General features: G+C 45.9%; 1 protein-coding gene across 2 annotated transcripts in view; it reads left to right on the top strand.

The window, feature by feature from the left end:
* Positions 1-14,839, top strand: part of ulk4 (unc-51 like kinase 4) — a 527,384-nt gene that overhangs the window by 230,249 nt on the left and 282,296 nt on the right. For both annotated transcript variants that reach the window (XM_052015441.1, XM_052015440.1), the window contains exon 23: positions 4,453-4,577. In XM_052015441.1, the coding sequence (XP_051871401.1) occupies positions 4,453-4,577 (125 nt within the window). The remainder of the gene's footprint in view (positions 1-4,452; positions 4,578-14,839) is intronic.

Raw genomic sequence — 14,839 nt, 5'->3', positions numbered from 1 at the left:
TCCAGATGCAATGTTAAATTGACACACTGTCTATTATATCAGTAGTATGTCAAAGAGTCCATCGACATATTTTGAAGAACAGGAAGTTTTCCGCTGGGGCTTGGCCAAACTTTATCCCTCAGTTAACATCATAACCTTGTTTATGGGAGGTGCAAACTAGTTGGTGCTTTTCATACCATTACCACGAGAACTACACTTTAAAAGTGTTTCAGTGTTTGTAATGTGCTTTGGGACGACCTAAGGCTGTGAAAGGTGACATGGAAATACATATCTTTTTTTCATGCATTAGGCAAGTCATGGCCAAGATTTTTCTGAATGGGGGCCTACTCCTACACTTGATACTCGTGTTTCATGCTGTCCTGAACTTAACGTTTCCACATCCCGACAGATGATCTGGTGTCCAAGCTCAGGCCTGTGTGCTGCATGGTGTGAAGGGAGTGGGTCAAAGCAAATCCTGCCTCTGGAGCTCCTTTTAAACTCTTTGGCAACGGATAGAACATAGAACAATTACAGCACAATTCAGGCCCTTCGGCCCTCAAAGCTGTGCCGAACATGTCCCTACCCTAGAAATTACTAGGCTTACCCATAGCCCTCTATTTTACTCAGCTCCATGTACCTATCTAACAGTCTCTTGAAAGACCCTATTGTATCAGCCTCCACCACCGTTTCCGGCAGCCCATTCCATGCACTCACCACTCTCTGAGTAAAAAACTTACCCCTGACATCTCCTCTAAATCTACTCCCCAGCACCTTAAACCTATGTCCTCTTGTGGCCACCAATTCAGCCCTGGGGAAAAGCCTCTGACTATCTACCCTATCAATACCTCTCATCATCTTATACACCTCAATCAGGTCCCCCCTCATCTTCCATCTTTCCAAGGAGAAAAGGCCAAGTTCCCTCAACCTGGGGAATAAGGCATGCTCTGCATTCCAGGCAGCATCCTTGTAAATCTCCTCTGCACCCTCTCGATGGCTTCCACATTCTTCCTGTAGTGAGGCGACCAGAACTGAGCACAGTACTCCAAGTGGGGTCTGATCAGGGACCTATATAGCTGCAACAATACCTCACGGCTCCTAAATTCAATTCCCCGATTGATGAAGGACAATACACCATATGCCTTCTTAACCGCAGAGTCAACCTGCGCAACTGCAACATCTGACTTTGAATATATATGACATTCAGAAACAATAATGAAATTATACAATAATTTATAACATTCTTATTTTTTGAAAAATACAAGTAATAAAGGCACCTTGTAAATAAAACTTGTAAATAAATTAAAGAAAAATTAAACAAAGATAAACAACTACAGCAAATATAACTTACTTTATTTTTTAAACTTGTCTTTCTTCCTGGCAAGCATGCAATTGCACAGAAATGAATAGGCTCACTGATCCTGTACCAGGTCTAACGTGGATTCCTCCTGTTTGATTCCATGTGGAGTCCAGCAGTAGAGCGCAGCCAGGAATTTGGCTTAAGTCTTGACCAGCAAGTTCATTGGGCTCCCAAAACTTCCTGACAGTTACTTAGCTTAATACCAGCAAAATGGAGCCCTCAGTTTAATTAAGTATATCAACTCTAAAAGTTCATAGTTTACCTTTTGCAAATGTTAACAATATGAGTTTTCACTGCATATTTTAATTATGAAGTCCTGTCTGTGTCATCATTGCCTTGTGAATATTAAGAACATCTCATTTGACAGGATTGAAGAAAAGAATGTAAAAGGCATAACAATAATGGAACACGATTAGAAATCAGAATGTGAAAAGTCATACTAAGGATGGGAACAGAAACCACATCTGTTACTGTACACCACTGAAAGCTTTAGCCAAGCTGGAGAATAATTTCTCCAAGCATTTGTTATCTTTTATTTCCTCTCTTAATAGATGTGTGTTGTTGACAAAGTCTGAATTTAGTGCCTGCTTTAATTGCATATGAGAATCTTGGTGTTTCATCTTAACTCATTGCAGTCATTCTAATGAAGGCACGACTTGGACCCAACAAGGATGAAGTAATGGCCAAAAATTTCCAAGTAAGGATGATATGTGACTCAGACGGGAACCTGCAGCTGGTGGTGTTTCCATGCACTTGCTGCCCTTGAACCTTCTTGGTGGTAGAGGTTGAGTGGTTGGGAAAAGCTGTCATTGTATCCTTGCTGCAATTCACTTATTTCACTACCAGTGCACTGCTGCTGCAGTGTTTTTGTCTAATCAAAGTCAAAGTCGAGTTTATTGTCATATGCACAAGTACATGTATGCACACGTGCAATGAAAAATTTGCTTGCAGCAACATCACAGGTACATAGCATCATATAAGCAGCATTCACAAGAAAAACATAAAACATATGTGTACTTGTGCATTTGACAATAAACTCTACTTTGACTGGACAAACACACTGCAGTAGCAGTGCACTGTTGATGAAGGAAGTGAATACTTAGGGTTGAGGATGGAGCACCATTCGAGCAGACATATTTCAAAAATAAGCTTTATTCATAATAAGAAATATGTACAAAAGAAGAAACAGTGCAAAAACTTTTACATTCATGGTCAATACATTCAGTAGTGTTAGTTTTTTTTAAACCATAGCACCATTGCCACTTACATGGTCCTGTGGGGTGATACATCATTTCATTGTTTGAGGGGTTTCCCCACCCGACTCTGCCCCTCCATGTCGTGTAGCAGAAGGAGCCGAAACTGTGGTCCTTTGCCACAGAGCTTTTGCATTAGCTGCACCAAGGTTTAGTGCATGCCTCAGCACGTACTCTCGCAGCCTGGAGTGTGCAGTTGGCAGCAATTCTTCACAGACATCTCGCTGTGCTGGAAGACCAACAAGTTTCAGGCAGACCAAAGGGTGTCCTTCACTGAATTGATGATCTTCCAGCAGCACTGGATGTTTGTCTTGGTGTGTGCCCATGGGAACAGCTCGTAGCTCAGAGAGCCCTCTGTTACGCTGCTGCTGGGGATGAACCGAGCCAAGGACCCTTGCATCCTTCTCCACACCCTCTTAGCAAATCCACAGACTGCAAGTAGGTCTCTTCCCCACCACAGCCATCCAGAGGGCAGCATCCAGCACTTTTTGTGTATATGCTGAGTTCCTCCAGCACTTTTTGTGTATAAACCACACCAAGTGCTATACCTGTCCCTACACCACCTCCCTCACCACCATTCAGGATCCCAGAAAATCCTTCCAGGTGAGGCAGCACTTCACCTGTGAGTCTGAGGGTGTCATTTATTACTCCCGGTGCAGCCTTCTGTACATTGGTGAGACCCAACGCAGATTGGGTGACCGCTTCGTCAAGCACCTTCGGTCCGTCCACCGCAACAGCCAGGACCTCCCGGTGGCCACCCACTTCAATTCCACATCTCACTCCCATACTGACATGTCTATCCGTGGCCTCCTCTTACTGCCACATTGAGGCCAGATGCAGGTTTGAGGAACAACACCTCATATTCCGCCTTGGGAGTCTCCAACCTGATGGTCTCAACATCGACTTCTCTAACTTCTGATAACTCCACCCCTTCTATTTCTTCCCCTCCCACTCCTTTGTCATTCCTATGGCTCCCTTCCCCCACCTTGACCTGCCCATCTCCTCTCCTCTTCTCCTCTCCCCCATCCTTTATTCCGTGGTCCACTGCCCTCTCTTACTGGATTCCTTCTCCTTAAGCCCTTTGCATCCTCTATCTATCACCTCTCAGTTTATTACATCCCCCCCCCCCCGCCACTCACCTACCTTCCCCCTCTCACCTGGACTCGCCTATCCCCTGCCTGCGTGTGCTTCTCCCCCTCCCCCCACCTTCTTATTCTAGCTTCTGCCCTCTTACTTTCCAGTCCTGATGAAGGGTCTCAGCCCGAAACATTGACTGTTTATTTCCCTCCATGGATGCTGCCTGACCTGCTGAGTTCCTCCAGGATATTTTGTGTATTGCTCCAGATTCCAGCATCTGCAGAATTTTTTGTGTCATGCATTGGGGAAGACTGTTTTGTCCTGGATGATGTCAAGCTTGTGTTTTGCTTGACCTGCACTCATCCAAGCAAACAGAGAGCATTGCACCTCACTCCTTTGAGATGGTGAAATGGCAGTGGTGAGTCAGATTGTGAGTGACTCAGAGCATTATGCTATTTTCTGTGGTTTCTGTTTTAAATTATAATTAAAATTTTGTTATCTATATTATCTGATACTAGCTTAGAATTTAATGGAAATATTTTTGTGCACTTCAGATATTAATCTGAGACAGCATTCACCACAAGGAAATAAATATATGTTACCGGATCATATGCCGTTGACTATTGAGATATGTGCATGCTGTAAACCAAAAGTTATCAGTATGGCTTTGGTGACTTAGGGATTATGGAATGTGTAAAAAGTGTGAATCATGCTGAGAAACCTTTCAAAGAAAACATATTCAAGATTTATCATTGATACTAATCAATTCTGTTTTGTTAATTGCAGGTTAGTGATGTATATGGAAAGAGATAGCAGAAAAGGAAAGGAACAGCGAAACACCAATGAATACTTGTCCAAATGTCTGGATCTGCTAATCTGTCACATTATTCACGAACTGCCAGGAATTATAGGTAAAGTGATCAAATAAGATATGAAAGGTGGGAATAGCAGTTTATTTGCCTTATTCTGACCTTGTTCTATGCAGTTTGTGCATGGTTGCTGTTGTCAAGAAATTGGAAGCCTCCAATAACAAGTACCTAACTAAGTGTGAGACCAGTGGATTTCTCCAGGCTCCACTGCAGTACCAAAGGCCATTGATGTGCACCCTTGATGGGCTCCCTATTATTCACAACTACCATTTTCTCCATTATCATCCCAATAACCCCCTCCCTTCCAGTTGCTCGCCCTGTCCATAACAGAGCAGATTGCTGCTATTGGTAATGCAGCAGCTTGTACTTTGAAATCTATTTTGCCGGCAGGGTGGCCAGCAGGAATCAGCAGCTGGTCAGTCTCATGCATATGAGGTGCAAAGTTGGTTGAATTTTGTGCCTGCACATTCTGATCAATGCCAAAACCTGTTTTGCAATCCATCGTGACCCATTGTCAATGCTTAAATCTGCAGTGAAATTTCTGTGCAAGTTGTAATATCCAGAGTAATACCTTGGTACATTCAGTATGTTGTGAACATTAATAACAATATTTCTAATATTCTAACAATATTTCTAATATTCTAACAATAATTCTATTATTTTTAAAATTGGTATAGAAAAAAGATAGGACTGATCTACAAGTTTAAAAAGATAGCACTGATCTAAAAGCCCTAAACTGGGGCAAAGGCTAATTTTGATGACGTTAGAGAGGAACTTACAAAGGTTGATTGGGAGAGGCTGTTTGCAGGTGAAGGAATGTCTGACAAGTGGGAGGCTCTTAATAGTGAGATTGGGAGAGTTCAGGGCTTAGAGTGAAGGGCAAGGCTGGCAGGATTAGGGAACCCTGGTTGATGAGGGGTATTGAGGCTCTTGTCAGGAAAAAGAAGGCGGCATGGGTCAAGTATAGGCAGCTGGGATCAAGCAAATACCTTGAGGAGTGTGAGGAATGTAGTAGTACACTTAAGAAGGAAATCAGGAGGGGAAAAAAGGGGATATCCTCAGCAGATAAGGTAAAGGAGAACCCTAAAAGATTATTTACATAGATTAAGAGCAAAAGCTCACCTTAAGTATCATCTATGCTTGGAGCCACGGGAGATGGGCAAGATCTTAAATGAATGCTTCTCATCTGTATTTACCTTGCAGAAGGACATGGAAGCTAGAGAGTTCAGTGATGGCCACTGGTGTGGTACTGGAAGTCCAGAGGGTGGCTAATGTTGTGCTTTTATTTAAGAAGAGCTACAAGACTAAGCCAGGGAACTACTGGCAGGTCTACTGGCAGGTGAGCCTAACATGAGTGGTGGAAAAGTTACTGGAAGGAATTCTGAAAGAGAGGATCTATCTGCATTTGGAAAGGCAAGGATTAATTAGGATAGTCAGCCTGGCTTTGTGCATGGGAATTGGAGTCTCATGAATTTAACTGAGTTTTTTGAAGAGGTCACCAAGAGGATTGATGAGGGCAGGGTGGTAGACATTGTCTATATGGACTTTAACAAGGCCTTTGACAAGGTTCTGCATGGTAAACTGATCTGGAAGATTAGATCACATGGGATTCAGGGTGAACTAGCCAACTGGATTAATAATTGGCTTTCTGGTAGGGAGCAGAGGGTGATGGTGGAAGGTTATTTCTTATGACCAGTGGTGTGCTGCAGAGATTGGTGCTGGGGGCCTTGTGTTTATCATATAAATTATCAATTTGGATAAGAACATCGGTAGTGTGATTAGTAAGTTTGCGGATGCCACTAAACTTGATGGTGCATTGGACAGTGAATAAAGTTAATTAAGGTTACAACAGAATCTAGATCAACTGGAAATGTGGGCAAAGGAGTAATAGATGGAATTTAACTCAGACAAATGGGAAGTGTTGCATTTTGGAAAGTTAAACCAGGGCAGGGCTTGTGCAGTAAATGATAGGGCCCTGGAGAGTGTTGTAGAACAGAGAGACCTCAGGATACATATACATAGTTACCTGAAAATGGTGACACAGTTAGACAGGGTGTTGAAGAAGGCGTGTGGCATATTAGTCAGGGCACTGAGTACAAGAGTTGGGATGTCATTTTACAGATGTACAAGTTATTGGTGAGACTGCACTTGGAATATTGTGTGCAGTTCTGGTCACCACACTATAGGAAGGATGAGATTAAGCTAGAGAGGGTACAGAAAAGATTCACATGAATGTTTCCAGGACTTGAGGGCTTGAGCTGTAAGGAGAGACTGGTTAGGCTGGGATTGTTATCCCTGGAGCAAAGGAGGCTGAGGGCTGATCTTATGGGGGTTTAGAAAATCATGAGGGATGTAGGAAAGGTGGAGGGACACAGTCTTTTTCCCAGGTAGGGGAGTCTAAAGCTAGAGGGCATAGGTTTAAGGTGAGAGGGGAAAGATTTAAAGGGGACCTGAGGGGCAAGTTTTTCACACAGAGGGTGGTGGGTTGATGGAACGAGCTGCCAGAGGAAGTGGAAGAGGTGGGTACAATTACAATTACAATTACAATGTTTAAAAGAAATTTGGACAGGTACGTGCAGAGGAAAGGTTTAGAGAGATGTGGGCCAAAAGCAGGCAAATGGGACTAGCTCAGTTAGACACCTTGCTTGCCATAGATAATTTGGGCCAAAAGGGCGGCACAGTAACGTAGCAGTTAGCGTAATGCTATTACAGTGCCAGAAACCTGGGTTCAATTCCGGCTGCTGTCTGTAAGGAGTCTGCGTTCTCCCCATGACTGTGTGGGTTTCTTCCAGGTGCTCCGGTTTCCTGACACATTCCAAAGACGGGTTAGGAGTTGTGGGCATGCTATGTTGGTGCCAGAAGTGTGGCAACACTTGTGGGCTGCCCCCAGAACACACAACGCAAAAGATGCATTTCACTATGTGTTTCGATGTACATATCTTATTTGTTTCCATGCTGTATAACCCTATGACTCAATAACTCTGGAGAGCTGATGCAATTTGATAGTCTCCATGGTTTGGCTGGAATGAGGAATCACTGTACTTTCACACACTGTTATAGGCCTTTATCATCGGAGCATTGTCCTTTAACGTGAGAAGGAGAGTTGAAATTCGACTTGTTACAATAGTACTTCTCGTCGGTGTTGTCTGGGTTTGTTTATGCAGGTTTATACAGGTTTTTGCCTGAGGTGAACTGGAATGCAATACATTTCCATTCAGAAGTTTTCCATGTTATGTTGAGTGTAACATTCTGAAGATAAGAAAATATCAATCTGGATTTTGTGCCCCCGTCTTCCTTTCTTGAATTCTGAAATTTTCCCAATCTTCAGGCTTAGTTTTTATTTGTGTGGGATCATGGTAAGCATTTTCTGACCTAATGCTACTGTTAATTTCTCTTCATAGCAGGGACTAGCTCAGTAGGGTAATTTAGTCAGCATAGGTGAGTTGGGGCGAAGGGCCTATTTCCGTGCTGCATAGCTCTATGACTCTATATCTTCAACTACTATATCATTGCGAATGTCATTAAACATTGAGGCTGCACAGAAGCTTTCATGGCCTTGTGCTAATTTCAGTTGGCTTTACTTTTCCTTTACATTTTTCAAGTGAGTGGGCTCTATTTAATTCTTCACCATGTCCTTTGAGCTGTCTGAATAGTTTATTTGCATTAGATCATTTTGTGCAATGAGAAAGGTTTAATTGATTATTATATTGTTGTCAACGGGCCTGGGGAGGGGGTGGGTGGGCGAGGGGGTGGAGAGTGACTATAAAATTGAAATAGGCCCTTCAGCCCAACTCGTCCATGCTGACCAAGATGCCCACCTAAGCTAGTCCCATTTGCCTGCGTGTTGCCTGTATCCCTCTAAATTTTTCCTATCTGTGTACCCGCCTAAAGGTCTTATAAATGCTGTTATTGTACCTTGTACCTGCCTCAACCACTTCCTCTGGCAGCTTGTTCCATATGCGCATCACCCTCTGTGTGAAGAACTTGTCCCTCAGGCCCCTTTTAAAACTTGCCCCTCTCACCTTGAAAGAATTTTACATTGAGTTTGAAAATGATGTAGTTCAATGCAAAACAAGGGTCAAATCTAAAAGGAAACTAAAAAATGAGAGGAAGGTTAGCTGTGGTTAATTGGGGGAATATATTGAAAAGAGAGGGAATGATTTAGCATTTGAAGAAATATTACATGTTGCAAAAAGAAATTCCTTTGAAGTACAAAAACCCTGAAGAAAACTTGATTCGTTCATCGCTGACCAGAGAAATTAAAGATGGTATAATTCAAATGAAGAGGTTTATAAAGGTGCCAGAAATAACAATCGGCCTGAGGATTGGGAGCATTTATCAATCCAGCAAAGGAGGACCAAGAAATGAATTAAAAAGAGAATACAACGTAAAATATGAGAATAGTCAGGCGAGAAACAGATTGTAAGAGTTAAAGGTACGTGAAAAGGAAAAGACCAGTGAGGGCAATTGTGGTCCCTTCACGGACACGGACCGGAGAATTTATAATGAGGACATAGGGAAATGGCAGGGGAACTAAGCAATTACTTTGTGCCTGTCTTCACAGGTGACACGTTAAGCCAGCTGGAGATATTTGAAAATCAAGTGCATAGCTCGGATGGACAACTGAGGGAGTTAACTTTTATTTAAAACACAGTACTAGAAAACTTGCTAAGCTCGAAAGCTGATAAATTCCAAAGACCTGATGATCTACATTTGGCGGAGGTGGCTTTTAAAACAGGGGCAGCACTTTGCCACAGTTAGTAAAGCTGCTGCTGCACAGCTTCAGCAACCTGGGTTCAATCCTGACCTCCGGTGCTGTCCGTGTGGAGTTTGCACATTCTCTCTGTGACTGCGTGGGTTCCCTCCGGCTGCTCCAGTTTCTTCCCACATCCCAAAGACATGCACATTGGTAGATTAATTGGCCACTCTAAATTACCCCTAGAGTGTAGGAATATGGAGAGAATAAAATGAGATTACTGTAGGATTAGTGTGAATGGGCGCTTATTGGTCAGTGTGGAATTGGTTGACTGAAGTGCCTGTTTCCATTCTGTGTGACTATGATTCACCTGGTGATCATTTGGGTTATCAGGGTTCCGCAGATTCCGGAATTTGTCCTGCGGATTGGAGGGTAGCAAATATAACCCGACTATTTAAGAAAGAAGAGAGAGAGGAAATAGGGAACTGCCAACCTGTTGGCCAAATGTCAGTGGTAGGGAAAATGTTGGAGTCTATAGTGAAGGATGTACTCAGCTGGTACAAATCCTCGAAATTTCTTTCCACCGCTCTCTATTCACAATCACACCAAGTTTAGTATCATCATTGAAAAGAATATAAGGATCAAGCAGAGGCAATATAGATTAATGAAGGGAAAATCATGTTTGACTAATTTGTTGGAGTTGTTTGAGGTTGTGACTAATAGAATGGATAAGGAGGAACTCGAGGATGTGGTATATTTGGATTTCTGGAAGGCTTTCAATAAGATACAGCACAGAAGGTTGCTTAGCAAGGCTAGAGGATGTGGAAATGGTGGTAATGTAATGACGTAGATTAAGAATTGGTTGTTGGACAAAAGGCAGATTCTTCTCAGTCAGGTTGGCAAGCTGTGACATGTCGTATCGCAAGCTCCAAATACTCAAGATTTTTAGCATTGATTTGGCTGAGAGGACGACTGCTAAATGATGATACTAAACTTGGTGTGATTGTGAATAGAGAGCGGTGGAAAGAAATTTCGAGGATTTGTACCAGCTGAGTGAGTGGGCGAGAACAGGGCAGATAGAATGTAATATGAAAAATGTGAGATCATCACTTTGATGTAAATAAGTGGAAAACAGTATTTGTTAAATGGTGAAAGATTGCATCATCTTGATGTTCAAAGGGAAGAGGGTGTGCTTGTATACAAGGCCAATGTGAATGTGCAGCATATGTTTAGGAGACCAAATGGTATGTTAGCATTTATTGCCAGAGAGTTTGATTACAGGAATAGGAAAATCTTATTGCAATCACGTAGAGCCTTGGTGAGACAGTGCCTGGGCTATTGTGTACAGCTTTGATCTCCTTCCCCAAGAAGGAATGCACTTGTCATACGTGAAGGCAGTGAAGATTTACTAGACCGGTTCAATGATGGTGGATTTGCCATATGAGGAGTGATTGTATAGACTGGGGCTGTGTTCATGAGAGTTTAAGAGAATGAGAGGTGATCTAATTGAAACTTCCAAAATTCTTAGAGCCTGGCAGGTAGAGAGGATCTTTCCCCATGACTGAGGAGTCTGGGACCTGCGGTAACAGTTTGGGAATGGTTTGGTTGTTTAGCATTGAAATGAGGAGGGTGATCTGTCTTAGGAATTCTCTCCCCAGATGTCTGTGGAGGCTGAGTCATTGTGTTCTTTCAAAACAGAGATTGGTGGATTTCTGGGTATAGTACTGGAAGATGGTGCTGAGACAGATCAGCCTTCAGTATAGTGAGTTACGCTGGTAGTGAGCTACTGATAGGCCAATTTTAAACATTCCTTGATCTTGATGAATGATAGAGCAGATTCGAAGGGCTGGATGGTCTACTTGTGCTCCTAATTCTTATGTTCTTAAGTAACTCTGGCTAAAAATTATTCCTATTATTGTATATTGTTAATGAAAAACTTAGTTAGTTCACCACTTCTGGTATTGTATTAAAAAGGCATCATTTTCAGAAGAATCAAACTAGCAGCTGCTCCTGTTAACAGAAGTTCTAAAGATGGCAGCATGTATCAAAACTTTCATACCACAAAGAAGTTCTGCTTGATGCCTAAACTGTTGCATGCACAATAGTATAAATGCTGACATGCTGTTTCCTTCCCTTTGTCGTGACAGTAGGCGTTCCCAGTAAGATTTCATTACTGGGATAATGTTTCTAGTGTGGGGCTTAGTTATTTGCTAATACTGCAATTTAAATTTTGCCAAGTTTAAGAACACATGATTCATTCACACTCAAAATTGTTCTGCCAACAAGTTTTTCACTGCAGATTTACTTCAGGACATAGAAAATGTATATGGAAATTTACTCGAGGAAATGATTCTGAAGGGATATTTCTAAAACTGTAGCTCTACTCATTGAATACAAAAATAAAAATTATCCATGTGTGGCGACTCACCATCTAGTCGGGCGAACCGGCTCGGCAGTCGGGTCGCGCGGCATCGGAGCGACGAGGCCCAAGATGGCGGCGGACCTCGTCTTTCCGAGCGACGAGGAGAACCCGCGCGCGGGTAAGTCCTGATGACGTAGGACTTACGTCATTGCCGGTTGTTTTGGGCGGGAACATTCTCCCTTAAAGGGCCCGCGCAAGGCGGGAAAATAAACCAGTTCTGTTTGACAATGCTCCGAGTAGAGTCTTGTTTTATTCCGCGGTAGCAACCGCTACATTGATGATCCCGACGGTCCAAACGGCTTTTGGACCCGCTAAATGGACGACAGCGCCGCAGCCAACACAGTGGCCCTCAAGCTGCCCACCTTTTGGACACTTCGGCCCAGCGTCTGGTTTGACCAGGCCGAAGCGCAATTCCACCTTCGGCAGATCACCTCCGACTCCACGAAGTACTACCATGTGGTTAGCTCTCTGGACCAGGAGACAGCCGCCCAGGTTGGAGACTTCATCCAGTCGCCTCCGGAGGAAGATAAGTACCCGGCTTTCAAACACCTTTTGATCCGGACCTTCGGCCTCTCCCGTCGTGAGCACGCTGCCCGCCTGCTTCATCTGGATGGCCTGGGGGACAGATCCCCATCTGCCCTAATGAATGAGATGCTGGCATTGGCCGAGGGACACAAGCCATGCCTGATGTTCGAACAGGCCTTCCTCGAACAGCTCCCCGATGACATCCACTTGTTGTTAGCTGACGCCGACTTCAGCAACCCCCGTGAGGTGGCCGCCCGGGCAGATGTCCTGTGGAGGGCCAAGCGCGAGAGCGGTTCGTCCGTCAGTCAAATCACCAGGCCGCGAGCCCAACGCCCGCCTCGCCCGGCCCCAGCAACCGAACAGCCACGCCCCAGGAACGCAGACGACGACACGGGTGACCAGCTGTGCTTCTACCATCAGAGGTGGGGTGCGGAGGCCCGTCGATGCCGCCCACCCTGCAAGTTTCAGGGAAACGCCAGGGCCAGCCGCCGCTGATGGCTACGGCGGCTGGCCGCCGACAGAGCCTCCTCTTCGTTCAGGACAAGAAATCTGGATGGCGTTTCCTCGTTGATACTGGAGCGGAGGTCAGTATTTTGCCCCCGACAGGCCGCGACGCTCGTGACAGGCCGCCAGGTCCTCTACTCAATGCCGCCAACGGTACAACGATACGGTCTTTCGGCACCCGTACGCTTCAATTACACTTTGGCGGCAGCCGTTTTACCTGGACCTTTACCCTTGCCACCGTCGCCCGACCACTCCTAGGAGCCGATTTCCTTCGGGCCCACAACCTGTTAGTCGACCTGCAAAGGAAGCGGTTAGTCCACTCTAGCACTCTCCGGACCTATCCCCCGGGAGAAATCAGCCCACCAGCCCCGCGCCTGGACTCCATTTCCCTTTCTGGCGACGATTTCGCCAAGCTCCTAGCCGAATTCCCATCGATTTTGGCACCTTCGTTTACAAATTCTAGGCCCACACACGGGGTACGACACCACATCATTACCACAGGGCCACCCCTTCATGCCCGAGCACGACAATTACCTCCAGACAAGCTCCGCCTGGCAAAGGAAGAGTTCCGTCACATGGAGGAGCTGGGGATCGTTCGCAGGTCAGACAGCCCCTGGGCCTCCCCCCTGCACATGGTCCCCAAAGCCACCGGAGGGTGGAGGCCCTGTGGCGACTACCGCAGGCTGAATGACGCCACCACCCCGGACCGCTATCCCATCCCTCACATCCAGGACTTCACAGCGAACTTACACGGGGCCCGCATCTTTTCCAAAGTGGACCTCGTTAGGGGATACCACCAAATCCCGGTCCATCCGGATGACGTCCCCAAAACTGCGATTATCACCCCATTCGGCCTGTTCGAATTCCTTCGGATGCTGTTCGGCCTTAAGAACGCCGCGCAGACCTTCCAGCGGCTGATGGACGCGGTAGGCCAAGACCTGGACTTCGTGTTCATTTACTTGGACAACATACTGATCGCCAGCCGTAACCGCCAGGAACACCTTTCCCACCTCCGCCAGCTGTATTCCCGCCTCCATGATTTCGGCCTCACGATTAACCCGTCCAAGTGCCAATTCGGACTTGACTCTATCGATTTCCTCGGCCACAAAATCACCAGCGACGGGGCAACACCCCTACCCGCCAAGGTGGATGCTATCCGCCATTTTGCCCGCCCCGACACAGTCAAAGGCCTACAGGAATTCCTTGGGATGGTCAACTTTTACGATCGTTTCATCCCTGCAGCAGCCCGTATCATGCGCCCTCTGTTCTCGCTGCTGGCTGGTAAGGGCAAGGACATCACCTGGACTGACGAGGCTGCGGCTGCTTTCGTTAAGGCCAAAGACGCCCTGGCAGACGCCATGATGCTGGTACACCCCAGGACTGACGTCCCGACTGCCCTCACGGTAGACGCGTCCAACACCGCGGTGGGTGGGGTACTGGAACAGCTACTCGAAGGCCGCTGGCAACCCTTGGCATTTTTCAGCAAGCACCTTAGACCGCCCGAACTGAAGTACAGCGCTTTTGATCGGGAACTTCTAGCACTGTATCTGGCGGTCCGGCATTTCCGATACTTTCTAGAAGGCAGGCCTTTCACCGCTTTCACCGATCATAAGCCTCTGTCCTTTGCCTTCTCCAAAGTCTCCGATCCCTGGTCAGCTCGTCAGCAGAGACATTTATCCTACATTTCTGAGTTCACAACTGACATCCAACATGTCTCCGGAAAGGATAATCTCGTTGCTGATGCACTTTCCAGACCAACCATCCACAACCTATCCTTGGGTGTCGACTACACGGCCCTAGCTGACGCACAGCAAGCCGACGACGAACTGCCCAGCTACAGAACCGCAGTCTCGGGTCTGCAGCTCCGAGATTTCTTGGTTGGTCCAGGTCAGCGGACCCTACTTTGCGACGTTGCGACTGGTCAGCCCCGCCCTATAGTCCCTGCAGCCTGGCGGAGACGCGTTTTTGACTCGGTACATGGGTTGGCGCACCCGTCCATCAGATCTACTGTCCGACTGGTCGCCAGCAAGTTTGTCTGGCATGGCCTGCGCAAACAGGTCAGTGAGTGGGCCAGGACTTGTCCGCACTGCCAGACGTCAAAAATCCAGCGACACACCAAGGTCCCACCACAGCAGTTCGAGCCTACCCGTAGGAGGT

The sequence above is a fragment of the Pristis pectinata genome, chromosome 5 (assembly GCF_009764475.1).
Source record: "Pristis pectinata isolate sPriPec2 chromosome 5, sPriPec2.1.pri, whole genome shotgun sequence".
Lineage (NCBI taxonomy): Eukaryota > Metazoa > Chordata > Chondrichthyes > Rhinopristiformes > Pristidae > Pristis > Pristis pectinata.
Note: the sequence above shows the minus strand (reverse complement) of the source record. Positions and strands in the feature narration are given on the sequence as shown.